General features: G+C 46.0%; 1 protein-coding gene across 1 annotated transcript; it reads left to right on the forward strand.

The window, feature by feature from the left end:
* The first annotated feature begins 26159 nt into the window (after positions 1-26159).
* LOC135827142 (uncharacterized protein K02A2.6-like) lies at positions 26160-26810 on the forward strand. Its single transcript, XM_065339668.1, has one exon. The coding sequence runs from the start codon at positions 26160-26162 to the stop codon at positions 26808-26810; it is 651 nt and encodes a 216-aa protein (XP_065195740.1).
* Positions 26811-27716: the final 906 nt, after the last annotated feature.

Raw genomic sequence — 27716 nt, forward strand, 5'->3', positions numbered from 1 at the left:
AACAGCAACTAGCTTCGACTAGAAACAAAGATTACCCCAAAGGATCAAACAACAACCATTTTCTGCAGTTTTTTTGCAGATGGCTTCCTTGTGCTTGGCCCAGCACGCCAAAAATCACACCTCAGAGGAGTACAAAAATTACAACTCTCAGATGTCCTCGATTGCTGGCCATGGGTGCTGTGTTCCTTCGCCTAATCACTAAGCATTTCCCCAGAACATCAAGACTCCACACGATATTTAACCGAGACTCACTCAAGGTGAGCTACTGTTGCTTGCCAAACGTGGCATCTTTGATAAGCTCGCACAACCGGAAGCAGAGGACAAAGCCCGCAGAGCAAAAGCCGTGCAATTCCTGGTCGGCGCCAAGTTGCCCACTGCGAGGAGACTGCCAAGCAGAAGCCATAGTGTATGAGGCAGTGGTGGTGATCGTGCATCACTTGTTGCCACACGTTTGTCAGGCGGTGTCTTGTACAACTTGTCTGGGATTTGCTGCTTGATCCTTTTCGAGAATCTCTGACATATCTCACCAAAGTACGTCCGCTAACAGCGACATGCATACTTATAAATAAAATTACTATTTTTCAAGAGTTGGTGAAACATCCTTCGCGATGCAGCTTCAGTGTCATCACACCAGCTCGGAATAGCGCACAAAAGAGCAGTGGCCCAAGGACAGAGCCTTGAGGGACGCCTCTTGTGCATGGACGGGCATCACCCAGTTCCTGTCCCACTCGAACTCTATGCACGCGGTTTGTTAGGTAGCTTGCAAACCATGCAAGGGTGGTGCCAGCTATCCCCACATTCTGCAGTTCATTGATTAGGCCTAGATGGTTCACTCTGTCAATTGCTTTGCTCATGTCGGCAAATACTACACCACAATACTCATTCTCTCCAAGAGCCTTCAGCCATTCATCAACAACTAGGGCCAGGCAGTCCTCACAGGAGCTGTTGACACGATAAATGAACTGGTAGTCTGGCACATGGAGAATGTCAATAGACTTTGAAAAATGCATTGAGCTGCTCGGACAACACGCTCCAATATTTTGCTACAAAGAGGCAGCAACAAAACTGGGTGGTAATTGGTAGAGCGATTGGAATCACCAGATTTGAAAATTGAGCCCACCGTAGCATTCTTGAATAAGTCCGGAGCATGGCCGGAGGTTCGTTGATTATATCGGTGATGGAAGCAGCGATGGACTCTGCTAACAGGGGCGAGTCAAGAGAAACTAAAACGAGAGTGAACACGCCATTCGCAACACAGGTTAGGAACAAAAAAACGTTCAAGGAGATCTAACCTGTGTGAGGGGTGTGTGTTTTGAATGCACAACTTGCTTTACGTCTCGTTGTCCAGAAAAAAACCAATCAGCGACATTCCCGCCAAGGGCCTTATCAGAGTTTAAAGCCTGCTCAATCATAATTTTACTACTTATTGATGACACGTCGAGGGCCATAGGCATAATTATTATTATTATTCACACATATCCGCCGGATGAGTACGCGTGGCCCATGCACCATGGGGACCCACGAATACAAACCTACATATGTTCCCTCAGCAATACAAGCAAGCAAGCAAGCTAAGATAAATGAGAGCCCAGGCAGCGAAAACAAAACAAAGAGCGATGAGGCAACGAAAACAGTTCCAAAGCGTAGCCAGGGATTGAATGTGTGCATCTGGGTACGACAGTTTTAACTTAACTTAATACGGCTAGTGCAGCCGTACAGAGCGCAGCGGTAGGAAATACAAAATATAGGCATAATGCAAGGGAGATATACAATGTCATGTAACCTCAGTCTAAAATATTTAGTGCATGGCAGGTTGGGCCTGATGGCTTGTTTGTGCTCTTCAGGTTAGCCCTCAAGCTAACCTGCCGGGCACTAACAAGCCATCAGGCCCCCTCTGCCATGCACTAACCTTTAATTGAAGGTAAACTGTGTTATTCTCATCTTGTTCTTTGTAGGTTATTGTCTAAAAACCAGCTAAAAACAATCGATGACGCTCATTTTGTAAACGTTCCACAGTTGAGAACACTGTGAGTATATTCATTAACATGCCTTTTTGCCTTTTAATCAAGATACTGTATAGCAGGACATTTTCGGACGGAATTTATTTTCGTACGATTTCGTACGCGGCCTCTTTTGTACTAAAATTAATTCCGTACGAAAATTTGTTCATGTGAAGTTATGTACACTATACATGTGTTCTGCTTGCAAACACGTGTATTTGGCATGCAGCACTGTGCGAAAATATAATCCGTACGAAAGGTCGAAATTCGTCTTTGTCCGAAAATATTTCCGTCCGAAAATGTCCTGCTATACAGTAGTGTACCGTGTTTCCAGGGTGTTAGCCGCAGCGCAGTCTCAAGCCACACCCTCCTTTCCTACTAGTACAGACAAGTTATCAACCGTTAAAAAGTTGAGAAGCACGACCGAAGTCTCAGCAAAAGTTTCTTCGTTTGTCTTTCGTTCTGAACTGGTAATGTAGAAGCATCGTACTGCTGCAATGATGAATTTCTGTTCATGAAAAGTACATTAAAAGTACATGCAGTCAAATGACACCATACATGCATTTTATGCTTGGTACAATGTATCACCGGTAGATTCATGGCCAGCGTTCGGAACCTAAGTCGCATTTTTTTAAAAACGTTTTTGTAGTTATTTAGTTTTCGCGGCTGATACTCCGGAAAAGTAGTCGATGTCCGTGCCAGCTCCGGCTTTGTCTGTTCTTATGGTGCAGCTAAGCGAAGGTCACCCTTCTTGATATTGACAGTGACAAACCACAGGTCTGTGGTCAAACTAATCTCCAATTCAAACAAAGTCAAAGAACATGACCTTGTGAGATGATTGGAAGTTATTCGCTACCACCTTAGAGTTCTCGCTTTCCCGCCGGCCTGACTTTTGTACTCGACTGACTAACGACTGCCATCCAGAGCACACTAGAAGTCCATTGAACCTTCCAGTCGGCAATCCTGCAAAAAAGCACCACTCCCTGCTCAATACACAGTGTTTTGGGGCAATAATTCAACCCTCATCATTTGAGCTAGAGTAGGCTGAGGAAGACTGTGTTTTAAGAGCTTCACTTGTAATGTGCCCTCCAGGTCAAGCCATCACTAGACTGATCTAGTATTCGATCCATAGTTACGTGCGTTTACTGTAGATTGTTCTGAACACTTCTTCCTCTTCATTTTTTTTACATGTACATTTCACATTCACATTGTTCTCGCCCGTTTGTTCCGATTTGGAATTAGTAGGACTCAACGAAGCTCTTTTTCAACACATTACACTGCACAGGCTCCAGGGAGGTCCAGCCTGGCCTGGTGGTATGGTTGCCCTCAGCTGCTTTGTGGACCACTAAGCCAACCAAATGTGCTTTGCCCACCGGGACCCCTGCCGCCACCGGAACCACCACCAGTTCCGTTGGCGGCTGGGGTTGGGGTGGAGTCGGCAACAATGACAGAAATTGGATCCCGTTCTTTGATACAGTATCCGGCTGGGCAGGCACATAGCACCCCGTAGCCATTGGTCCAGAGACCGCGGATGTCAACTGCAAATTACTTCAGCGGAGATATATTCAAGGAATGGCCAAGGCCCACGTGGAGCACCGAAGGAAAATAGAAGCCAGAAGCAAAACGAAACACAATTTGGAGACGCTGATGAGCTACGAACAGAGGCACAGGAAAGGCGTAGCAAGGAGAACACGGATGATATGAGACTGACTGGCGGTGAAGATGAATTGCATGACGATGCGGCGGATGGTGGATGACGACAATGCGGATGAGGACAAGGTGGCGGATGACGATGAGGCGGTTGACGATGACGTAATAAGCCTGATCTTTGTAAGCAAATAGAACAGTCACGTTGTAGCACTTCGGATATTCTCGTGAGTCTACACCCCTTGTTCATGAGTTGTTTCTGCACTTTTCATGCCCATTAATCACACTTACATTCCAGGGATTAATTTACTGTCATATATTTGCATAGCAGTTCCTGCTATACGAAATCACAATTGTGTAGCAGTCTTTGATTTTGATTAGCATTTTTCTTTGAATTTTGGGGTGTTTACCACATTGCCCTTGTTGAGAGTGATGCCTGAAAGCCCATTTGCAAAAAAACCGACTGAAACATACAAGTTCACGCAGAGTGAGAGTACCTGCACCACCTACACTGTGCTGTATGCATGTTACTTGACAGTGCAGGCTAGGCATGGAAAACCTGTATGTAGCGCAATTTTCTGCTAGTCACGGTGACTTTTGAGTAGCAGTAGATCGATTTTGCATCGCAAACTGCGATGCGATACAGGATAAATTCATCCCTGCATGCTATCTTTATCTTAGGCCTCACTTTTTGTAATACTTATCGCATGAGTGATTTGTCCCACTTACCGTATTTTCCGGAGTATAGTGCGCACTTTAGATGTGCTATTTTAGGCCCTAAATCGCAGGTGCGCACTATGCTCCGAATATGAAATGCATGTACTTCAATAAAGATTGAAGTGCGCACCCCCAATGAAGATTGGGGGTGCACGTTATACAAAGGTGCGCACTATACTCCGAAAAATTCGGTACTTGGATTTTTAACCTTTGTTTGTGTGTCGCTAGATCACTTTAGTTCCGGATTTCCACTAATGTTCGGAGCTTAAAAATCGATTCTGGAAACAAATAATTTCAAACCTTGAACAAATTGTCACGTTGCTTGGTGATGTCTGCGGCATTCATACGTTTCAAAATTTAAAAAAAATCACGGTTCACGTGAGACTCGGTTTCTCTATAGAGGCCGAGTTTTCCGCATCCGTAGGAACGCCACCACCCTTCAAGGATCAAGGCGCAGATGCAGCTCCTAAAGCAGTGGGAGGTGAGTAGATCAGCTCACCAGCATTTTGTCATAGACCAAACATCCCATTCACTGCATCCATGTTTTCCTCGTGCCAGGTCACGAGTTCCCAATTAACTGTGGGTCGCAGCACGGCTGGAAAAATCCTTCCGCTTCCAAGCAGGACTTGAACCTGGTACCCTCTGTTTCTCAATCATGGTCTTAGACCATCCCACTATGCCTGCCTGCTAAATACTTTTCATAGCTAGTTAAATTTTGGACTGGGATGGACAGCCCAAGGATAAATTCATAAAGAAGAAAAGGACCAATGAACTACACATTACGCTATAATATCCAATAATGTCCATTAGCGCTTGCACCCGAATGCATCAGAGCAGTGTATAGGAAATGGGAGAGCCAAGTGACTACATGCAATGGAAAGTCACAGACCAAAGCTGCATGCATACCCACGTATTCTCACAACACCGCACAAGGATGATTGGGGTACACCAGTGTGCTGGTTTCGATCAACTGGTGAAGCCATTGGCGTTGCAAACAGCCAAAGTGATCGCTCACGACTGAGCCGCAGCAGTACCCGCGACCGGGTGCAAAGTTCCCTGATCGATGTTGCAAACAGCCAACCAGGGTGAATCAGTTGGCGTTGCAAACGGCCAAAGCAAACACTCATGCTTGAGCGGCAATAGTACCTGCGACCGGGTGCAATGACTACTGATTGGCGTCGCAAACAGCCGACCAATAGTATGCAATTTTAAGCAGGGATAGTAGCAGCAAAGCAACCAGTTGAAGGAAGTTGTTCCCAGAAAACCAGCACACGGCACCCCAGCAAGCGTTCACCACCAATGCACGAGAGCTAAGAACAATTGATTAAGGCACGAGATGGATAAAGATGGGCATGCAGATGGATGAAATCCAACGCAGGTTCTCAGTACGACAATTTAGCAATGACAATCGGTACCTGTATGTCAAGGCTATATTACATCGACTGGAATGGCAGCACTGCTCGGTCTGGTTGTGCTTGAGCAGCTGGGGCGAGACGCCGGAATTCCTCCATGCGGAAACGAGACAGCGAATCGGCAATGCAGTTAGACTGGCCAGCAATGTGAGCAGCAGTGACGGTGAAATTGAAGCGGGCGCACACAAAGAACAGCTCCCTGATCAGGGTCATCACTGGCGGTGACTTGGATGTGCCGGAGCGGATGCAATCTACCACAGCCTTGTTGTCACAGTGCATTGTGATACGAAGCTGGCGCCATTCCTTGCCCTACGTGCAGCACGCTGTGACCAACGCGTAGAGCTCCTTCCACTCAATGCTGTGAGCGAGTTGCTCAGGCGACCACATTCCAGTTGCTGCTCAGTGACACTGCAAAGGAAAGCGCAAGCCAAAGTCAGTGCAGCAAGAGCTACCCAAGGCGATTTGGGCGCGCATGCGCAGCAGTTGAGTGCACGTGTAAAGCCAGCTCAGTCACAGCTAGCATGAGATAGAGAGCAGCGCATCGGTCTTATCGCTAACTAGGGTTAGCCCAAAAGCTAACCCAACATTTATATGGGCCTCAAACAGCGAAAACAGCCCTTAGGGTCAAATTTTCAAAATTCCTTTTTGGTCAGAAGTTTGTTGAAACACATCTACTGAAGGACCTCGGCCAAGAAAAAGTTCAATATTCCGATTCAAAATGAGTGTATACACCAATATACAAGATGTACTCCAAATTGGTGAAATGTTCTTTTTTCTCTACAAAATCCACACATCTCCAGACGCTGGGGTCAATAATGGAGTGTGGTGGTGGGGCCCATTAAGCTCAGCCGACCAGAGGTCTTGGCTTCATAGCTCCATGGATGCACCAAAGGGAGATCGGGTGGGGAGGATTAAGTTGAAAAAGAAAACAGAACAAAGAAAATGAAAAGATTGTATTGCTCAGTGAGCAAAAGAATAAGTTGAGTACTGGTGTGAATGCTGTTTGACTTTTAAGTTCAAGAGGAGACTGTCTGTGAGGAGAGTTTATGTCCAAGCAGGGTAGGACACTGGACCCTCTTACTCGCATATTCTATGAGTGGCCCAGTGCCAGTTCGTTCTGAGGAGATGGTGATAAGCTGCTGTCTTGAACTTTTGGATGTTCTTTGGGTGAAATGGGTTGGGAATGATAGAGGAAGGCAGCTGTTTCCAAATGGGGATGACGGAGTGGGGAAAGGCTCGGCTCACATTGTTCCGGGAATTGGCAGGAAGAACTTTCTGTAACTGATGGGTATGCGTGGTGGATAGTCGTACAGCCTGGCGGGTGAGGTGTGTGGTCCTGGGCTGGTGTGACGGGGGTGGAGCCATTCTCGAGAGAAGAGAGGGAGAATTATCGCGAAGGGCTTTATACAGGAGGCAGAGGGCAGCGATGGTGCGGCGAATTATGAGGCTAGGAAGCCAGCATTGCGGATGTATTGCCTTGATGGCTCCCTCCTGCAACCAGTCCAGCCGATTCAAGTCGCAAGGAGCTGCTGCCATCCAGGCGATTGGGCAGCACTCCATAGCCGGTCGGACAAAGGCTGTGTAGGCTCGAAGTCGGGCAGGAATAGCCAGCAAGTGAAATACCTTGCGTAAGGCTCCAAATCTCTGCATTGCTTGGACTACAACGGTGGATATGCTGGCTGAATTTTAGCTGATGGTCGAATGTGACGCCGAGTACTTTGATGGAGGGCTGCTCCTCGACAGGAGTTTCATTGAAGACAATGGGGGGGGGGGGGGTATTGACAAGTCACGACGATGGTGGAAAATTGTAAGGGCCTGGGATTTGGCTGGCTCGACCTGCACTTTCCAATCCGAGCCCCAACTGGATACTAGGGCAACAGCAGCCTGGAGTACTCTAGCGTTGTCAGGAACAGCAGCGAGAGTTGCGATTTCGGCGTATAGGGTTGTGTCATCGGCGAATGAGGCAAGGTTGGAACCGATTGGGAGGTGGTCTTCAAGGTCGTTGACGTAGACCCGTATGTGTACGATGTATGTGTACAATGAATATTCAGCATTCTAAGGTAGGTGGGCAGCTTGAATACTTTTGAAATAGTGCAGTAAGCAGCTATAATGACAAAGAATAGCTGATGATACTCATAAAAAGGACACACTTCAGGCTCATTACAAACATCTTGAAAGTTTTTGTCTTCACAAGTATACTTTCAAGCCTTCTCATCAGGTGAAATACAGGCAAGGGAAAAGGAACAGGAACAGTGGATTAAATACAGTAAGAAGGTGGTAAAACAGCGCAAAAAGAAAGAAAGAAGATAGCTAAAGTAAACAGCGAAAATTGCAATAATGACACAAAGGTGCAAATGCGAGAAAACTCAATAAGCGCGACATGTAGTGCGACAACAAGAGACAACCACTGGACATACATGTAACTAACGAGGTTTTGACGACCTACCTAACAGCCTAAGTGTGAATTTGATTTGTTTCTGCTTGCAAAGGTTGGGTTTCCTTGTGTGGATGTATACAGCTTCCAAAACATTCAGCAATCTAGCACTGCGTACACGTGACACAATCGAAAAACAATCATCCGAATACACAGCACGACAATCAGGATGCTCAAACAAATGACTAGCAATGGACGACTCATACTTATCAGAACTAACATCAGAACAATCAGCATGTGCGGTGGACACATCCGATTTCACATGGCTAGTCGAGTGGACCCTAGCCGTTGCCTCTGTCTGTGCTTTAGTCGCTGCCATCGCTTGTATTTTTGTCTCAGAGGAAACTGAATAGCTGATGAGTGCGGAGAAATGATCGACATATTTGTAGCTTCATCCTGCGTGGAGTCGTCCGGCAATCTCGTCTTCCACTTCTTCCTCCACAGCTGAAGACACGACATCGCTGCCTCCACTAGCCCAGACTCAGAATTTATCTCAGGTAATGACTCCTTATCTTCCGACTCTGACAAGTCATCGGCCACCTTGAGCCGCATCACAGCAGGAGATGACGGCTGCGATTCCGCCTCGCTGTCGACATCGATGTCGGAATAAAAGAACGTCTCATCCTCACTCTGAACTTCGGCGGCTACATCAGCATCCACTCCCCACCAAGCTCGAGCTAGCTGTATGCAATGATTGCTGTGTGTTCTCTGCGAACAGCTCTGGCGTCCGCGGCCATCGCAACAAGATCAAGGAACTGTCGAGTCGCCACTCGACACCACTTCTTCAAAAGAAATTACTTCAAGCAAGGAGTTAAAGAAAAACTCATCGCGCTGTTTGCAGCGCGATCTCAAAAATCGTTGAACGGCACAAATCGACCTTTTTCTCGAACAAAATTACGAAACCTCTAAGGGTCGTTTTAGCTGATTGCGGCTCAGTTGTAGAACGTCAGTACCATCGGTCAGTGCAGTGCAATGTTATCGCATGCGCTGATTGTTTAGTGACTGGTGGTTTTAGTGGACATTATAGCGTAACTTGTAGTTCCTTGGTTCTTTTCTTTTCTATAATTATGACAATAAAATCTGTTCAAATATTTTTAAAATTGTACACACACCATCTTCAATCCAAATGGTCCCTTTGCTGCAAATTACAATAATTATCTCAATAAAATTTTCGATCAGGAGCTATCATCAGGATTGATGAGAAAAACAAGTGAGGTGGACCTATAACAGGCAACACAAAGTGGAACGAAATTACACCATACGTGATAAAATTGATAAATTGCACCGTCCTTTTGGCACAGGCAGAAGGATGGTGAACTTTAATCAATTTTATCACGTATTGAAGGTTTTCCAGGTATTTTTTTATAGTGCAACGAATAAAACTATAATGTGCCCTCAAATCACAACCATAGCAAGGAATAAAGGGTTCCAGAAAGTTTTCTGGTCACAATTATCAATGGTATTCGTGACTAGAGAGAATGATGAAACTACAATAGGATATATTATATGTACTTGGAGTGAAGAAAAAACCACGAGGATACAATTATAGCAAGAAAAATAGCACAAAACTTCGGAAAAATTGCACTGTTAATAAAAACTATACAGGTGAGAAATGATAGAAAATTCAGCAACTGCAGCGTGACAATATACATGCGTTTGCAAGTGTGTGTGAGTGCGAATTTGCTGGAAGACTGTAAGTGCGGTGACCTTTTTTGTTTACAAAGATTGGGATCACGAATGCGAATGTAGACTGCTTCTAAACCTTGCAACTGCTTGAAACTACTTGCAGAACGAACAACACTGAACCAAGAATCATCATAACTTTACCGACACAGTGGGTTAGACAACAAATGCAATCTAATTGCCGAAGTATTCTTCTTCTCACCGGCTCTGCCTCCACTGGGTCCCTGATCACCACCGCCTTTCACATCATCATCATCATCGTCATCGTCCTCTTAATCATCGTTGCCACCTTCACCTGTCGTCGACTCTCCCAACAACTGCCCACGGGGTTCATCATCGTCGCTGCACATGTCGCTTCCATATTCCTCCTCCCGCTGCCATCGCGTTCTCTTCCTGACCGGTCTTCCCTTGCCATGGCCAAGCACGTAACAGCCGTCAACCCTTGACCCTTCCGCTGGCATCATCCAGTGCCGGAGAGTTTCGTCACATCTTCACAGTCATCCCTGCAAACCGAGCTGCCACCCGCCGTTTGCTCCTTCTCAGCTTTGGCGTGCTGCATGTGTCTGCATCCGGAGTACCGGTAATCACTGATAACGGGGATGTGACCCAGTGTTCGTCTTCGTTTAATGTTTGTTCTTGAGTTCTGTGTGCTGTGTTGGTTTTTCTGAGACACAGTTTGTGGAGCAGAAGTCTTTGCCGGAACGTACAGTGGCTTCGGGTGCTTACGTGGTCTGCTTTGGTTGGGAGGATCTAGCCGCCTGTGACAATAATGAGAGCGGCACCTGTTGTTTGATACATTTTGACAGATGTTGAAGGGTCCTACCAACATACCGACTACCACATAGTCGGCATTCAAAGTAGTAAATGAGGTGACTCAATCGCACTTAAACTCTTGCAGTAAATTCGCACTCACACACACTTGCACATGCATGTATATTGTCAGTTTGTCACACTGCACTTGCTGAATTTTCTATCATTTCTCACCTGTATAGTTTTTATGACCAGTCCAGTTTTTCCGAAGGTTGTGCTCTTTTCCTGCCATTCTTGTATCCTCGTGGTTTTGTCTTCACTCCACGTGCATAAATCCAATTGTAGTTTCATCATTCTCTTTAGTCACGAATACCATTGATAATTGTGACAAGAACACGTTCTGGAGAATGAAGTTGAAGACACCACTGCAGCTGTACTTATGGTTGATAAATATGGTGGTAAAGACACACCTGGCAATATGGCGGTAAACACACGCATGCCCACACACGCCCTCTAGGCTGTAAAGTTCTGGCACAGAGCTCTCCTTCTCACCACCACCACCATCAGTTTGCGCCTGGCGCCTGGTCGATGCATGGTTGGCGGTATTCGGCATAGCAGGCTGGTACATCAAGTAGCGCATGGCACATAGAAGATGACACAGCAACGACATGGCTCGATTGCGACGTACGTTTCGTCCCCGCTGGACTCACCAGGCAATCTTCTTCTTGGATGTCTTCATACAGAGCTTGACTCGGGAGAATGAAGTTGAAGACACCACTGCAGCTGTACTTATGGTTGATAAATATGGTGGTGAAGACACACCTGGCAGTATGGCGGTAAACACACGCCTACCCATACACCCAATACCACCAACCATGCATCGACCAGGCGTCAGGCGCGAACTGATGGTGGTGGTGGTGAGAAGGAGAGCTCTGTGCCAGAACTTTGCAGCTTAGAGAGCGTATGTAGGCAGGCGTGTGTTTACCGCCATATTGCCAGGTGTGTCTTTACCACCATATTTATCAACCAGAAAACGTTCTGGAATACTTTATTCGTCGATATGGTTGTGATATGAGTGCACCTATAGTTTTATGCATTGCATTATTAAGATTATTGTCTTCACGTCGGCTTTTTACATATTTTATTAATTTTTTATTTTTATATTTCGAAGTAGTACACAGAATCTGTTTGATGATCTGTGCAATTCAAGAGGCTTCATTTACCAGTTTGCTTGTGGTAGACCGGTAACGGATTAATCCAAGATACAACAATAGTAATACTTATTATGATGTTAAGAAAGGTTTGCTCCCCACACCGGAGCTCGCGCTATCATCGCCGAAGTCGCAGCCACTACTTCGTATTATGATGTTGTTGTGTTTATGATGTAATCAGCAAAGAAGTCCTTTCTGCTGTTCTGTTGGTGCTGTAGGAATCTTGACAACAACGAGTTTCCGAGGAACAAGGGTGTTGTCTTATTAACAAGCATGCCCAACCTTAAGGCCTTGGAATATTTGTGAGTTAATGAATTCAAGCAGCCACTAATTTGTCGTGGGTTTATTCTTGTGCCTTTGCTGCATTGTTTATATAGAGACTTAGTCGGAGGGAAACATATCAGCACACAAAGAGACGAAGCTAGTTGAAAATCTGATGTGGCCTTTCGCACCATTACTCTTCAAAATCAGTACATGGTGATAATGTGACGAAGCACAACAATGTCAATATTATTTATACAGCATATTGGCGGAAAAATTGCGATGAAACGTACAGAGGCTGAATGATAGTGTGAGTTGCGCCAAAGAGTACACGCAGAGTACATTGGCAAGCTACAGCCTGAGCTGTGTAGACAGAAGGAGTTTGTTAGGAAGCCAGTACCATTTTGACTTCCCATCTCTCTGTTATAGTGCGTGTACTCTTTGGCGCAACTCACACTATCATTCAGCCTGTGTACGTTTCATCACAATTTTTCCGCCAATATCCTATATAAATTGACATCGTTGTGCTTCGTCACATTCTCACCACGTACTGATTTTGAAGAATAATGGTACGAAAGGCCTCATCATATTTTCATTGTATATTTAAAAGGTGGCCAACTAATACTATCCTGTTTTTGCCCTTGTTGTTTACATGTGGTGGTTTCAAGTTGGTATGTACTTGATTATTATTATTATTATTTATTTTTTTCTTCACTAGTTTGAGGGAAAGAGACAAACGGGAAAATTCTGAAGAAAAAATTGACTGTCACCACCAGGACTGGAACCAGGGACCCTCGCTTGTAGCTAGCGATGCTCTAACCACTGAGCTATGGTGTAGTCGTCATCCCAGCAGAGGCCGTTCAAAATTTTCTTCAGACTTCGTAACTCACACTTCCTGTGAATCCACACAGGCGGGTGGGATGCAGCCCTCACTGTAACCCACACACTTCACGTACAAACTAGCACGCGGGGAGCCCCAAGTCATACATTGTTCACTGGTTTGAGGTTATTCATAGCCAGCAATCGCATGTCATCATGTACATTCAAAATCAACAAAATTATGCTAATCGACCTTTTTTCAGCATCACTTTTCAACGAGGACGAAGCAAAGTCGGCCGAACAAAGCGCAGAGGAAGAAAATCACCCTCTCCACTTCACCATCACGATACTGACATAGATACGAGACGAAAAAACAAAAAATCCACAAGAAACCTGTACGGCCATCTTCGTGCTGACTTTGGTCTGAGAATTTCTATCACGATCAAAATTGTACGAGGAGCACTCAAAATAAGCTACAGACTTACCTTTATCACTCTCTACTCCTTTTTCAAGACACAAAAGTCGACTCTCCACTTTTAAACCAGGAACCAGACATACCAATGGTCCTTTTCAGCTGCTCCACGAGCGCAGGAAATGTTCACCAAGGGGACGCAGAGCAGCCTCCATTCCAGAAAAAGAGCTAAAATATGAGTGAGACTGCATGCCTGAGTACATGAGTACATGCATGATTACATGCAGAAAATATTCAATTTCAGCGTTTCTGCTCCAAACAGCAACTTCCTTCGACTATAGCTACAAAGTTTACACCAAAGGATCAAACAACAACCATTTTCGCATTTTTTGGCAGATGGCTTCCTTGTGCTTGGCCCAGCACGCCAAAAATCACACCTCGGAGGAGTAAAAAAATTACAACTCTCAGATGTCCTCGATTGCTGGCCATGATGTCTTCTTTATTCACTTCTTTCGAAGGCGATAAGCCAGACCCATCGGGAAAATATTTCCATGGGTGGGATAGCAAAAAGAATTGAAAAAATAAAAAGCTAACAACCAAAGGGACAAGAAATGGGGGAAGGAAGAGGAAGAAAGGAAAGAACCTCAATCCGAACTCCAATATCAAAAAAATAATAAAGAGTTTGCAGCGACAGGTATTCTACAAGTGATAACGACGTTGAGATCGGTCAAAGCTCGAAACTTGGTGAGCCGAATGATGTTGTTATGGGGATTAATTTAGACATTGGGATTCGGAATCGGTACCAGTCTTAGCCTCTAGAGTCCGCTCTGAAGTAGCACAAGGGACAAAAGCTGACACCAGGACACAAGTATGGCCTGTGCAAATTGCAGCCAAGTGCAAAAGCCTAAACTGGCCAGCGTCAGAGTGCTAAATCAAAGTACATCAACCAATGAAGGGAGTAACAAAGAAAATATCTTCATCAGTTATTATTCAAGTATCTTGGCTATTGAACATGAAAACGCAGCAGATGTGCATCTACATGTTAAAGACAGTTCTTAGAATTTTAACCGAACCTTGGATAGCCTCCTGTTGCACAATAGCCAGGTCCCCTCCCTGCACAGTCCAAAGGCATTGGGGAGTCTCTCTCACCAGGCCTTCCAGGGCACCAACAACCACAGGGACCACATCAACCTGGGTGAGGACCAAATTCTGGAAATCTCCCACTTCAAGTCATAATATTTCGAGCGCTTTTCAGCCATTTTCTTATTGATGTTCTCACCAGGGACGCTGATGTCTATAATGTATGCGATGCGCTCCTTGTCATCAACAAGGAGAAGATTGGGCCTGTTTGCTGATAGTTTCAGGTCAGTTGGGACCGAATAATCCCAATAGAGCCGATACCGATCACTTTTGACCAATGCCTTGAGCTGGTGGTCAAATCGTGAAGCACCAGTAGGTAGATCCCGTGCTCTACACATTTCGAAGTGCACATACTTTACTATCCGGTTATGATGTTCGATGTAACTGGTCCGAGCAAGAACTGGGCAGGTACTGACAATATGGTGAATTGTTTCTAAGCTGCCCTTGCAAAGCCTGCAATTGGCATCAGTTTGAGCAATTGACTTCATTATGACGTATCGGTAATTTTTCATTTGAGGGATTGGTCTTGTGCTGCCATAATCATGCCTTCAGTGGAAGGTTTCAGTGTCCTTGATTTCAGCCACATGACGGTAAGCTCCTTATCTAGGCAATTTTTCTCCTAGCGGCTCCAATATCTCCCATTCAGCGGTATAGTGGAAAGTGTTTTGGATTTTCGCTCTGCGCACGCTTGTTTAATGGTATGCTTATTGGGTAAAGCTGGTCCAGCTGCTGGCAGATCCAAACTCGACGGGAGCTTAGCGGCCTTTGCAGCTATTGAGTGGCTTTTTGTTGTAGGTTTTTGTCGATGATACTGATAGAGCAGGCTTATTCTGTCTATTGGGCTGGTACTCATGTAGCGGGCTAGGCCACACATGCTCCGGCCATGCATATCCTCACAAGAGACCAAGCCCCGGCCTCCATCTCCCCTCTTCATGTAGAGCCTGTTGATTGAGGCTTTGGGGTGGTGAAATCCAGATGCAGTCAAGGTTGATCTTGTCGCTCGATCTGTGGTCTTTATTTCAGCCTCGGTCCAATTTACGATTCCATAACTATAATGTCATAACCGGGAGAGCATACGTATTGATGGCCTTGATCACGTTTCTCGCATTCAATCCACTGTTAAGAAGCAAATGTAATCTCTGTTTGTATTCTGCGGTGAGTTGCGTCTTGAGCTGCGGGTGAGGTATCATGGCTGCTTGCACTACTCCAAGGTACTTGTATGTTTCATTGAGCCGTAGCGACTCTGCAATGGTCTCATAGCGAACCTGGATAGAGAATCCTTCATCTGGTTTTCCTCTCCTGACATGCAGCACGGCACACTTAGCTGGGTTGAGATTCATGCCGATGTCATCACCAACGCCACACACGGTAGACACGAGGGTAGTCACATCCTTTGTAGATTTCCCGTAGAGTTTCATGTCGTCCATGTACCAAGAGTGATTGATAGTCAACTCGGTGTCTCTGCAGCTGACTCTGTATCCCAAAGGCAATTGGTTGAGCTCAAAACTGATTGGGTTTAGCGCGAGGCAAAACAGTAACGGGGATAATGTGTCACCTTGAAATATGCCTCTTCTTATAGATATGTTGCCGGTAGTGACCCTGCATCTTCCCTGGTCGCATATGTGCATTGTCGTTCTCCAGTTCTGCATGCTACGAGCAATAGTTGTGACCAGAGACGGGTGGAATCGATGCATCTTCAAAGCATGTAGAATCCATTCATGCAACACACTATCAAACGCGTTTTTGAAGTCCAGGTATGCCATAACCAAATTTCGCCCTTTCGTATGGGCATCCTCCAGAATCATCTTATCCACCATCAGGTGCTCCTTGCATCCAAGACCAGCTGCTTCACAACCGCGCTGCTCCGTTGCAAGTATTTCATGTTGATTGATGTGCTGCCACATAGTCTTCGATATGGTGGCGGTAAAGAGCTTGTACTGTATCGGAAGACACGTAATTGGTCTATAATTTTTGGGCATTGCCGAAGGTGGAGAAGTAGGAGAGTAGTAGCGCCAGACGTCAACCATCCCGGAATGTCACTGTGGCCATCTATCACCCTCTGGAAGGCTCTCCGAAGGTAAGAATGCAGGCTTACCAGCCTCTTCCACCAGTACCCATGCAACTTGTCATGGCCTGGAGCCCTCCACAAGGCCAGTTTGTGCGAGCAGTCTGCCAGGATGTCCTGGGTGATAACTGTGCCACTCTGCACAGGGACGTGTTCTTCATATTATTCTGCTTGCCTTACATACCACTCACCGGCGGTGAACGGCGCAGGCGTAGACAAAAGATCACTCCAGAATCTGGTGGCTTCACCCGCCTCTGGAAATTGCGGCGTCTCCCATCGATTTGAAGCACCACTAGCAGAGTTTGCAGGCTCCCGAAGCGTCCGGTAGAAAGCGTGCTCATTCATTTGGGCCTTTATATTATATCACTTCCGTTCTGCTTGGCATTGCCAGTCGGATGATTCTGACTGCCTTGGATAGTCGATATGCAAATGCAAGCACCAGCATACACAAAGCAATTGACCTCATGGAGCGATGCCTCGTCATCAGGAAATAGCCGGCAACACACAAGCTTGAGCTGAGAGTTGACCATGGCGATAACACTGTACGAGAGAGCTTGGCAGCTCAGGGCCCTTCGCTATGCTTTCTTGCCTTGATGACCTAGGCAAAAAAAGCATCAGGATGTTATAAATTTTACATTTCTCCTATTTTTTTTCAAGACATAACCTGGGATTCGAACCCGCACTATCGCCCTGCATGCATCACCGGGTGCACTTCGCATACATACTAATTCTTCCAAGTTGCTTCACGTTATGATCTTGCATTTGAAAGCCCTATTTGAATATCGTGGCCAGTTGTTTGTGGCCAGCCGTCTTTGATGGTACGTTACGGTATGGGACAGATATGGTCGAGGGTAATACGACACCGTCTACCACCTTGATGACCTAGGCAAAAAAGCATAGGGATGTTTTCAATTCTCCAATTTTTTAGGCATAACCTGGGATTCGAACCCGCGGTATCGCCCTACATGCATTCCCCAATACACTTCGCATTCATATTCATTCTTCCAAGTTGCTTCTCGTGCATTTGAAAGCCCTATTTGAATATTGTGGTCAGCTGTTTGTGGCCAGCTGTGTTTGATGGTACGGTACTGTACGGGACAGATATGGGATAGCGCCAGGCGTGACACAAACAAACAAACAAACACACAGATACGGGAACCAGCAAATATTGTGGCGAGCTGTTATGTACAATCCTGTAGAGCCTTTGTAGTCACAGATACGGGACAGATACGGGATAGCTCCAGGCATGACACAAACACACAAACAAACAAACAAACAAATACCAAATTAAAGCTGTGTGGACCCTGGTTAGCGCCAGACGTTACTGAAGTAACGTCTTCTGCATAGCTACGGGAATAATAATTCATTTTGTACATGCTTTTTTGGTTGGATTAGGCAGGCAATGTCGCTGTCCCATGTCATTTATTACTATTATTATTCTCAATTCCTGGATGATATGGTGTCAACCAATAATGAGGGCTACCAGCTATGGAATAAAAGGAACAAAAGGCAAAATGCACACGCAAAATATGGCAAATAAAAAATAAAATAAAAGTAAAATAAAATAAAAGTAAATCAATCCAAAACCAAAATCAATTGTAAAAATCAATCCTAAACCAAAATCAATTGTAAAGTTACCAAATGTGATTTACTTTGGAGCTTGATGTAATACATTGTACATAACGAAAATGAAAATCGACGATTAGTAAATGAAGATCGACGTACGTGTACATTTATCAAGCTTAAACACGCATTGAGGGTGTTGCTGGACTTTAATTGCTGATTATTTTATTATTCAAGCGGTAGTTTGGAGGCGGTGAAAACAGTTTAGCAATCGGTACCTTTGCATGCAACAACGCAAATCCACACGACATGTGCCGTTAGGCCTTGTCCCTGGTGACACTCGTAGTACTCGTCCTCGTCGTGGCCGTCCTCCAAAATATGCTGTGCAGTCCGATACTGGAGCGCCTTTGTCTGCGTCCAGTGTAGATCTACAGATGCGCGCCTCTGCCTCGACGAGCGGGGAGCTTGACCCATCTCAAACTAGCATGAGGAAGCGAGGGAGACCATCCCGAAAACCGCCCAATGACACTGGAGCTCACAGACACTGGAAGAGTTACCAGAAGCAAGGTGAAGAGACGAAGTACTGGAGATTTGAATACATCAATACTGGAAGTGACAACAACGATCAACAAGAGGAAACGAGGAAGACTAAGAAGTCAAACGAAAACTGCCAGGTATTCAACGGAAGTTGGAGGTGTCAACCGGAGCGACTAAACAAACAAGCCCAACGGAAGAGAACAACGGCAGGCGTCGAAGGTGACAGAGCTAAGTGATCGGACATCGTCCATCAAGCGTCATTTGTCGGGCAGTGCTAGTTGTCGAGAGTTGTATAGTGATGATATCTTTTCGATTTTAACTCGTTGAAGGTCTAAGTTACATCTTGCTGCGTTAGAAGCTCTGTATATTCGTAAACTAGATCCAGAACTATGTGTACAGAAGGAGAATGTGTTATCGTTGCAGTTGTTTCGTGTCACATCTCGTGAAAGTGTGACAAGTGTTCCCTGATGTGTTCAACGTGTTTGTCTACAACTTGCAGCTTATTGTTTTTGAGTTTTTAACACTTTAATAATTTTATCGCCTATGTTGAAGTGTTGACTTTTTCTTTCTTTTTCTATATAGTTATGTGTTTTTCCAAATTTCCAACATTCCCTGTACTATCCTGAAGAGGATAAGGGATAGAAAACGTTTGATAGAAGGAAGTGTCTACTGAATTGTGTGGATTTGTGTTGTTGCATGTGAAGGTACCGATTGCGAAACCATTTTATTATTGTTATTATTATGTCTCCTTTATTCACTTCTTTCGAAGACGATAAGCCAATCCCAGAGAGAATTCCAAGGGTGGGACAGCAAAAAGAAAGTAATATATATATAAAGCTAAAACCAAAGGGGCAAGAAATAGCGGAAGGAAGAGGAAGAAAGGAAAGAACCTCAATCCGAACTCCAATATCAAAACAATAATAAAGAATCTGCAGCAACAGGCATTCTACAAGTGATAAGGACATTGAGATCGGTCATTATTATTATTATTATTATTATTGCAAGGAAAAAATTGGAGGCGTATCCAATTTCGAAAGAAAAGGTGTCAGCACCGACGCAATCCACACAGTCAAGTGAGCCAATTTGGTCACCGAACATTTTCGTTCCCTTCTCATCATGGGTAAATACAGTGAGTAATGGAAAAATGTCAAATACAGCAACTTATAGAGCAAAAGCATAGGTTGAAAACTCACGCTATACGCGTTGAAAAAATTAAATTCAGCTGAACAAGTCAACAACAGGGTGAAGGTGAAGAAATGACTAAAACATAATGAAAACATTAATGAGAAGAAGCATTCCTGACACTTTCACGAGGATTAGCGCCAAACAACTGAAGCGACAAAACATTTTCCTTCTGGACACACAGTTCAGGGGACAACTTGCGAATATATAACACTTCCAAAACAGACAAATGTAATACAGATCTACCATGGGCCAAAACTGAGAAAACATCATCTCTGTACAACTCACGACAACTGTCACTAACCAACAGATGACTCTTGATTGCCGATTGCTGACTGTTGGAATTTCTCGTCTTTTTTGTCACCTCCGATGATCGTAGCTCTTGACTCGTCCTTTTCACTGGAAGGGATGGAAGGGACGAGTCCGGACCTGCGGTATCGGAAGTGACAACAAGGCGACTGCCCAGTGAAAAGGACGAGTCAAGAGCAAACTATTCAATTATTATTATGATGAAGAAAGGAAAAGGACAAAATGTTACGAGTTATTAATTATTATTATTATTACGAGTTATTAATTATTGTGGAAAGGAAGAGAGCATATGGATACGAGTTAAGAGTAACTCTCCATCACTGTAACTGGATATTATATACAGTCAGAAAGTGCAATAACTAGGCACAAAACTGACAAGAGTACTGAGACATTCGATGTCCTGACACCTAGCTTCAACACATCTCCGTAGCGCTAACCGACAGCCTTCCAACTTGGAACAAGGCTTGAACCGGTGCTGGATCATGTCACAACTTATGATAGCGCTAAAGTTCAAGTGACACGTAGTTTTGGCAAGACTGCCGAGAAGACGTGGTCCGAGCTCTTGTCTCTGCATCAGCAGACGGAAGACACGTTTTTCCGGTACGTAACCCATGTAGTGCAACTGGTGCAAGAGTGGGCATCGCTAACTGGAGGGCCGCAGGGCCAGAAGCAGAGCAGTGGGAACAGTGAGATGTTCATGGCAATCGTCCGCCAATTTGTGCTCCAGGGATGCTCGCTTGACCTCCGTGCGTACTTGCTGGAAAACAAGATCGGCGAGAAAACGTTGGAAGAGATCACGGAACTGGGTACAGCGTATCAGGAAGCCCATGGTGTACGTTCTGGGTCCGACCAGAAACCCATGGCCTGGGAGCCCAAGGGTGCATCAGCACAGTGCTTCACGCTGTCCACTGCCGATGATGAGAACAAGCTCAACAGAATGCCGGTTGCTCAGCGGCGCGAGTATGCGCAAACCAATGGCCTTTGCTATCGTTGCCTGCGGACAGGGCACAGCCGGAGAATGTGTGATAGTAGTGTTACTTGCAGCAAGTGTGGCAACAAACACCATACCCTGCTTCATGATGACAGTAGCAATGGTAGCAGTGATTTCAACAATGGCAGCGGCAGCAGCAGTGGCAGCAGCAACAGCCACAGCACCTCAGCAGCTACAGGCAATGCCCTCCGCGCCATCTAGTGTTTGACAGCCGACACACTCTCCCTCTAACGTAGCGATGCAGTGTCAACTGCCACTCTGGAAGACATGGACGAGGCGCACCCCATTGAAGTGCATAGCAGCGACATTTGATCCGCTCGACTTGGTGTCACCGGCAGTATTGACAGGCAAGATCCTCCTGCAAGAGGCCTGGAAGGAACAAGGCAAGTGGGATGATCCGCTACCTTCTCCGCTTGCCCAGCGTATAGCGACAGGCAATGGTTGGACTTGTAAAACCTGCACTAGGTTTTGGTGGGGAGGATGTCGCTGATCTACACATTGATATTTGTTTGATATTTATTTATTTGTACCTTTGCAGCACTGCACAGTTTGTACGAGGACTTGGAGATTTATGCAGTGCATGTCTACAGCATATTTGAATGCGTGCCTACTGCGCAGTACTAGTCCTTTGTATAGTACGCGAGTTGTAGTGCGGGTTAGCATACAGGTGTGAACGCTACGCACTTTTCATGCAAGCTACTTTTCTGCATTCTGTACTTGCTTTCATGCACGTGTCGCTGGCATACGCGATACGGCCCGGGCCGGGTTTGTGTATTGGTTTTGAACCATGTGGTTCTTCTTTTCAGTTTAGTTGTTCTTTGGTTGCTCCGCGAGTTGTTGCTTTGGTTGGAGACAAAGATTGCTTTCCGTTTCAGTAATATATTAAATGTAATGTAACTATAACTGATAGTATACTGTTGAGTGTTGGGACGCGTTGGGACCCCGACACCAATAATCCGAGTTATTAATTATTACTCATAAAAAGAACACACTTCAGGCTCATTACAAACATCTTGAAAGTTTTTGTCTTCACAAGTATACTTTCAAGCCTTCTCGTCAGGTGAAATACAGGCAAGGGAAAAGGAACAGGAACAGTGGATTAAATACAGTAAGAAGGTGGTAAAACAGCGCAAAAAAAGAAAGAAAGAAGATAGCTAAAGTAAACAGCGAAAATTGCAATAATGACACAAAGGTGCAAATGCGAGAAAACTCAATAAGCGTGACATGTAGTGCGACAACAAGAGACAACCACTAGACATACATGTAACTAACGAGGTTTTGACGACCTACCTAACAGCCTGAAGTGTGTCCTTTTTATGAGTATTATCGCATTTTTGTCTCAGAGGAAACTGTTTATTAATTATTATTATTATTTTTTTTGAACGGATTGGGAGAACTTCAAACACAAAGGATCAGTTGGGGAAGTGAACTGCCTGAAAAGAGAAAAAATCGCCAGACCCACCAAGACTCGAACCTGGGATTATTATTATTATTATTATTAAGAAAGGTTTGCTCCCCACACCGGAGCTCGCGCTATTCCGCCGACTTTACTTGACACTTGACTGACTCACGACTGCCATCCAGAGCACACAAGAAGTCCATCGAACCTTCGACTCGGCAAACCTGCAAGAAAGCACCACTCCCTGCTCAATACACAGTGTTTCGGGGAATTCACCCCTCATCAGTTGAGCTTGAGTAGGCTGAGGAAGATTGTGCCTGAAGAACACCACTTATATAGTGCTCTCCAGGCACAAACATCACCAGGGATACAAACTTACAGAGACGCTCCGCTTCCAACGCGACAAACACCTCGTGAACACCAGTGTCAGTGTCAAGTAAAGTCTGCGGAATAGCGCGAGCTCCGGTGTGGGGAGCAAACCTTTCTTACAAAATCATCGCCGAAGTCGCAACCACTACTTCGTATTATTATTATTATTATTATTATTAAAAAGCTTACGTGGAGATAAAAATGTAATCAACGCAATAAATAGAGTAAGCTGCGCACTCAGTACAAACACCATTAGCAAAACTTGTTTTCATGTAAATAACTAAGCTTGTTCCTAAACGTTTTCGTCGCCATCTCATCAGAGGATTTGATTTGCCAGTAATCCTCTGATGAGATGGCGACGAAAACGTTTAGGAACAAGCTTAGTTATTTACATGAAAACAAGTTTTGCTAATGGTGTTTGTACTGAGTGCGCAGCTTACTCTATTTATTGCGTTGATTATTATTATTATTATTATTATTATTATTATTCATGAGCGCTCGGCCGAAGCCCGAAGATAGGGACCCACCGGGCTAGCATCCAGCAGCCAAAGGTGGGGCCATGCATCATATGGATATTAAATATACTTAGATATACCAGCGCTGCCTCTTATTCCATTGTCGTTGTCTGATGATTGGTTCAGCCATGAAACTCTGAGTCACAACGGAATTAATTTGCCAAGGTTTTCATTGTGTGCCTTTGGATATTAAATATGATGGTAGGTAAACCACAGGGAGAAACACACAACACCTTTTTTTTAATATCGATCATAGGAAACACAAGAAGGTTTGGAGGAAAATAGGACCGAAATAACTCCACCACCCACCCCAGAGCATTACAAATCAAGGACCTTATGCAGGCTAGCTGCCGAGCCAAGGAAAGCATTCTTTTGCAATTCAGACACAGAGCAGTAGCTGGTGATACCGATGGTGTCAAGGTATCCTGGGAGCTGTTTGGAAACAGTGCCCAAAGTCCCAATTACCACAGGAACAATCTGAGTCTCAACTTGCCATTGCCGATGGATTTCGTGAGCAAGAAGTTGATACTGGGCACGTTTCTCAACTTCCTTTTCAGCAACGCGTGGATCACCAGGTACAGCAATGTCAATGATCAGGGCCTTCTTGGCAGGTCCATCAACCAAAACAATATCAGGCCGTCAGAGCTCAATGAAGCGATCGCACCGGATGGTGAAATCCCACAGAATCTTGATCTTCTGGTTCTGCGGAGAGATGTTGGCGTCTGAAGTATCTCTAGCTTCAGACACGTTATCCTCGGGTGCAGGATGCTCTTGTACCGTTTCATTGGTCTTGGTATGCTCAAGCACCGGATCACAGTGGTGCTTGTAGTACTTGTCTTCACATGGTATCCCATGTACACGACAGAGCGACCAGTGGACCAGAGAGGCCAGCCGATTATGACGCTCCAAGTAATCCAGCGAGCTTTGAACACTCGCATAGGATATGGGCAACCGACTCGCCGGCCTTCCCACACATTCGACACAGGGGGCTTCCGCCCATAATGGAAGATTTGGGCCTTGAGCAGATTAGTTGCCAAGACCTGGTCTTGTGCCGCGATGATCAGGCTTCCTGTGGTCTTCTTGAGACTAGCCTTTGTCAGCCAACTCCAGGTGTTCTCGTTGGTCAGTTGTTCTGTTTGCCGGACAAACTGTCCATGCAGGGGTTTCTTGGTCCATGCCAAGAGGTGTTATTTTTGAAGCCGACACTTCACCACCAGTGAGGAGTCGGTGGTGGCGTCCGGTGGTGGCTTGGGCCGGTTTTCATGGTACGACGTGACCTGAGTGCCTGGCCCTGGGTAACTTGTTTGAGGTCATGTAGCACTGGCATGCGGGCTGGGGTATCCCCATGTGTTATCCCGTACTCGCACCTGTGATGACTGTGCCGCCGCACTGTGCAACCTGACGCTGGCAGCAGGCGGTTGTACACGTACGGGTTGAGGTTCAGGTATTCTGGTTTGTACGGGTTCATGATCCTGGGAATCGGAGGTCCTTTCTTTGAGAGCCGCCAATTCTCCTCGAAGGGACGACACATCCAACTGCAAGACAGTTATTCAGAAATTAGGGCTACCTTAGCAGCCAATTCTTTTTTAAACATGTTCTTGCAATATTGGTCAATGCCTGCTGAACAACATCACGCCCATTGCGCACTTTGTCAGACTGACCTGCTGAGTTTGCCGACGTACCAATGCCGTTTTCTCGCAGCAGCCTGACTATCTGCGTGCGGGAAAGTCCCGAATGTTCCAATCTTTGGCTCTTGGCGAGATGCCGGATCTCCTGGTTGTCCATCACAGCAAGGTCTACATCTGCTGGTGCAGTGGGAGACTCCTCAGACGACATTGTCACATCAAGGGGCCTGTTCTACCTACCTCCAGCTCAGCCTAGTGCCGGCTGGGCTTAAAAATTTACAGAGCTCAAAAAGTCACAACTGTCCCGTACTGACATCAGTTATACTCAACTAAGTAATCGCCTGAATGTCAAGAGTCATTCGAGGTCAAGAGTCTGATGGCTGATGCACCCATTCTTCTACATCAACCCGAAAGTCATTGTCGAGTGTGATGCTTCTCCGCATGGCCTCGGTGCCTGTCTGCTGCAAGAAGATGATAATGGCAGCTGACGTCCTGTGTGCTTTGAATCCCGAGCTTTGATTTCTGCTGAATCACACTACAGCCAGATCGAGCTTGAGGCTCTAGCAATTGTGTTCACGTTTTCACATGTATTTGTATGGTGGTCCGTTTGTGCTCCGCACTGACCATAAGCTGCTGCTGCGTATCTTTGGACCGCACTCCGACATGCCAGCAACAGCCGTTTCCCGGTTACAGCATTCGGCAGTAATTCTCAGTGAGTATGAGTACCAGATTGAGCATATCAGTGGCACCGCTGACGTTGTCGCTGACTGCTTATCCCACCTGCCTTTGAAGCTGTCCGAGCAGCAAAAAGCAGCCGTTGTAAACGCCGTTATCCAGCAATTCCCACAATCCATGTGAATCTCTACCCGTCTCTGCTGCTGATGTTGCCGCAGCCAGCAAAGACGATGTCGTTATCTCACGCATCATGCAGTATCTTCAGTTCGGTTGGCCCGCCGACACCCCTGACGATCCACAAGCCCACCGCCGATGCCGCAACAAGCTGACGTTTGAGTCCCGTGGTTTGGTGAGAGGCCATCGTACCGCAATCCCTGTGCAACTTCGCTGCGCGCTGCTGCAGGAGCTGCACAGTGTGCACCTTGGCATTGTGCAAATGAAGTATGTTGCATGTAGTGTCTTCTGGTGGCATTGATGATGATATCAAGCATCTAGCCACGTCATGCCGTCGGTGCCAAGACACCGCTAACACTCCGTCCAAGGAAGCACCGCATCCCTGGATATATCCCTCCGAGCCCTTTGAAAGAGTGCAAGTCGACTTCGCCGAGCACGACGGCCAGCACTACTTTCTGCTTGTAGACGCCTACTCAAAGTGGCGCTGCATCCACAAGATGTCTTCAACGACAACCCACCAGACCCTGGAGTGCGACATCCCGAAGACCCTGGTGAGCGGCAATGGTCCACAATTCACGTCACATCTGGTCCGCCAATTCTGTTTGGAGAACGGAATCAGTCATAAGTGCACACCACCGTCCCACCTTGCATCCCACGGACAAGTAGAACGTTGTGTCCAAGAGTTGAAGAAGTCACTGCGTATGTGGCCGGACAATATGTCAGCCGACACACAGCTCCATCGCTTCGTATTCGCGTACCGCAACACGCCGCACTCGACAACACAAGTGACGCCTGCAAGCTTGGTGTCCAAGAAGTCCCCCGATGCCAAGTTCTCCCTGCTGAAGCCAAATTTCAGTAGTACCCAGCGTCAGCGTCAGACTGCTCAACGAAGAAAAATTACACCGCAGGCGATGCTGTAAAAAAGAATAGAAAGTAAAGTTAGGCGGATTCACGGCCGCATCACCTGACGTGTTGAGGCACACATCAAGCAAATACATTCGCATCGGCGGGCCACCACTTCGTCCATACATCCTCAGTGTCGAATGCAGACCTCGCAAGTGAGTCAGGGGCGAGGGGATAAGTCTCTCAACAGGCGGGCGTGTAAAGGCCCTATAACCCCATAAACCGCATCCTTGTTACCCTCACACCGGGCAAGTGAGTGCCCAGTTCACCGGGGGTGTCGGCACAGTTCATTGCATGTAAAAATTGGTACTCGCCCGCATCACCGCGATTGAGAGAGCACTAAACACACTCCCTGTTACCAGCGCAGGTTTTGAACTCGGAACCTCATGATTCGCAGGCCGCAAGACTACAAACCAATCGGCTATACCCCAGGTTGGCTAGTAGGCGATGCTGTAGCAGTTCTAAACACCCGCAATGGCAATGGTCCAAAAGTGGATTCACGGTACTATCGCCGAGCGTCTTGGTCCGCTATCGAACGTTGTCCGTACTGGCCAACAGACGCGACATGTGCATTCGGACCACCTTCGTTTGGCAGAATCTGAGAGGAAGAGGAGACTGAACAGACTGAACTGCAACCGCAACTGACCGTTGAATTCCTTCGGCTTTCTACAGCACCTGTACCAGTCATTGCACCAGCAGAACCCGCTCCTGCTGTACCTGCTGTCCAGCCGTCACTTGAGCCCGATGTGGACAACAAAGTCGCTCAATCCCAGTCCACATCGTCTGAGGCTAAGCCAGCACAGTCTCCGCGCCGTTCCTCCAGACAGCATCGTCCCCGTCAACGTTTGATTGAAGAATTGTGATGACACTAACAGTCCTGTCATGATTCTAGTACAGCTCATTTCTTTTTGTTAATTGTTCTG

The sequence above is a fragment of the Sycon ciliatum genome, chromosome 11, assembly GCF_964019385.1.
Source record: "Sycon ciliatum chromosome 11, ocSycCili1.1, whole genome shotgun sequence".
In the NCBI taxonomy this organism is placed as follows: domain Eukaryota; kingdom Metazoa; phylum Porifera; class Calcarea; order Leucosolenida; family Sycettidae; genus Sycon; species Sycon ciliatum.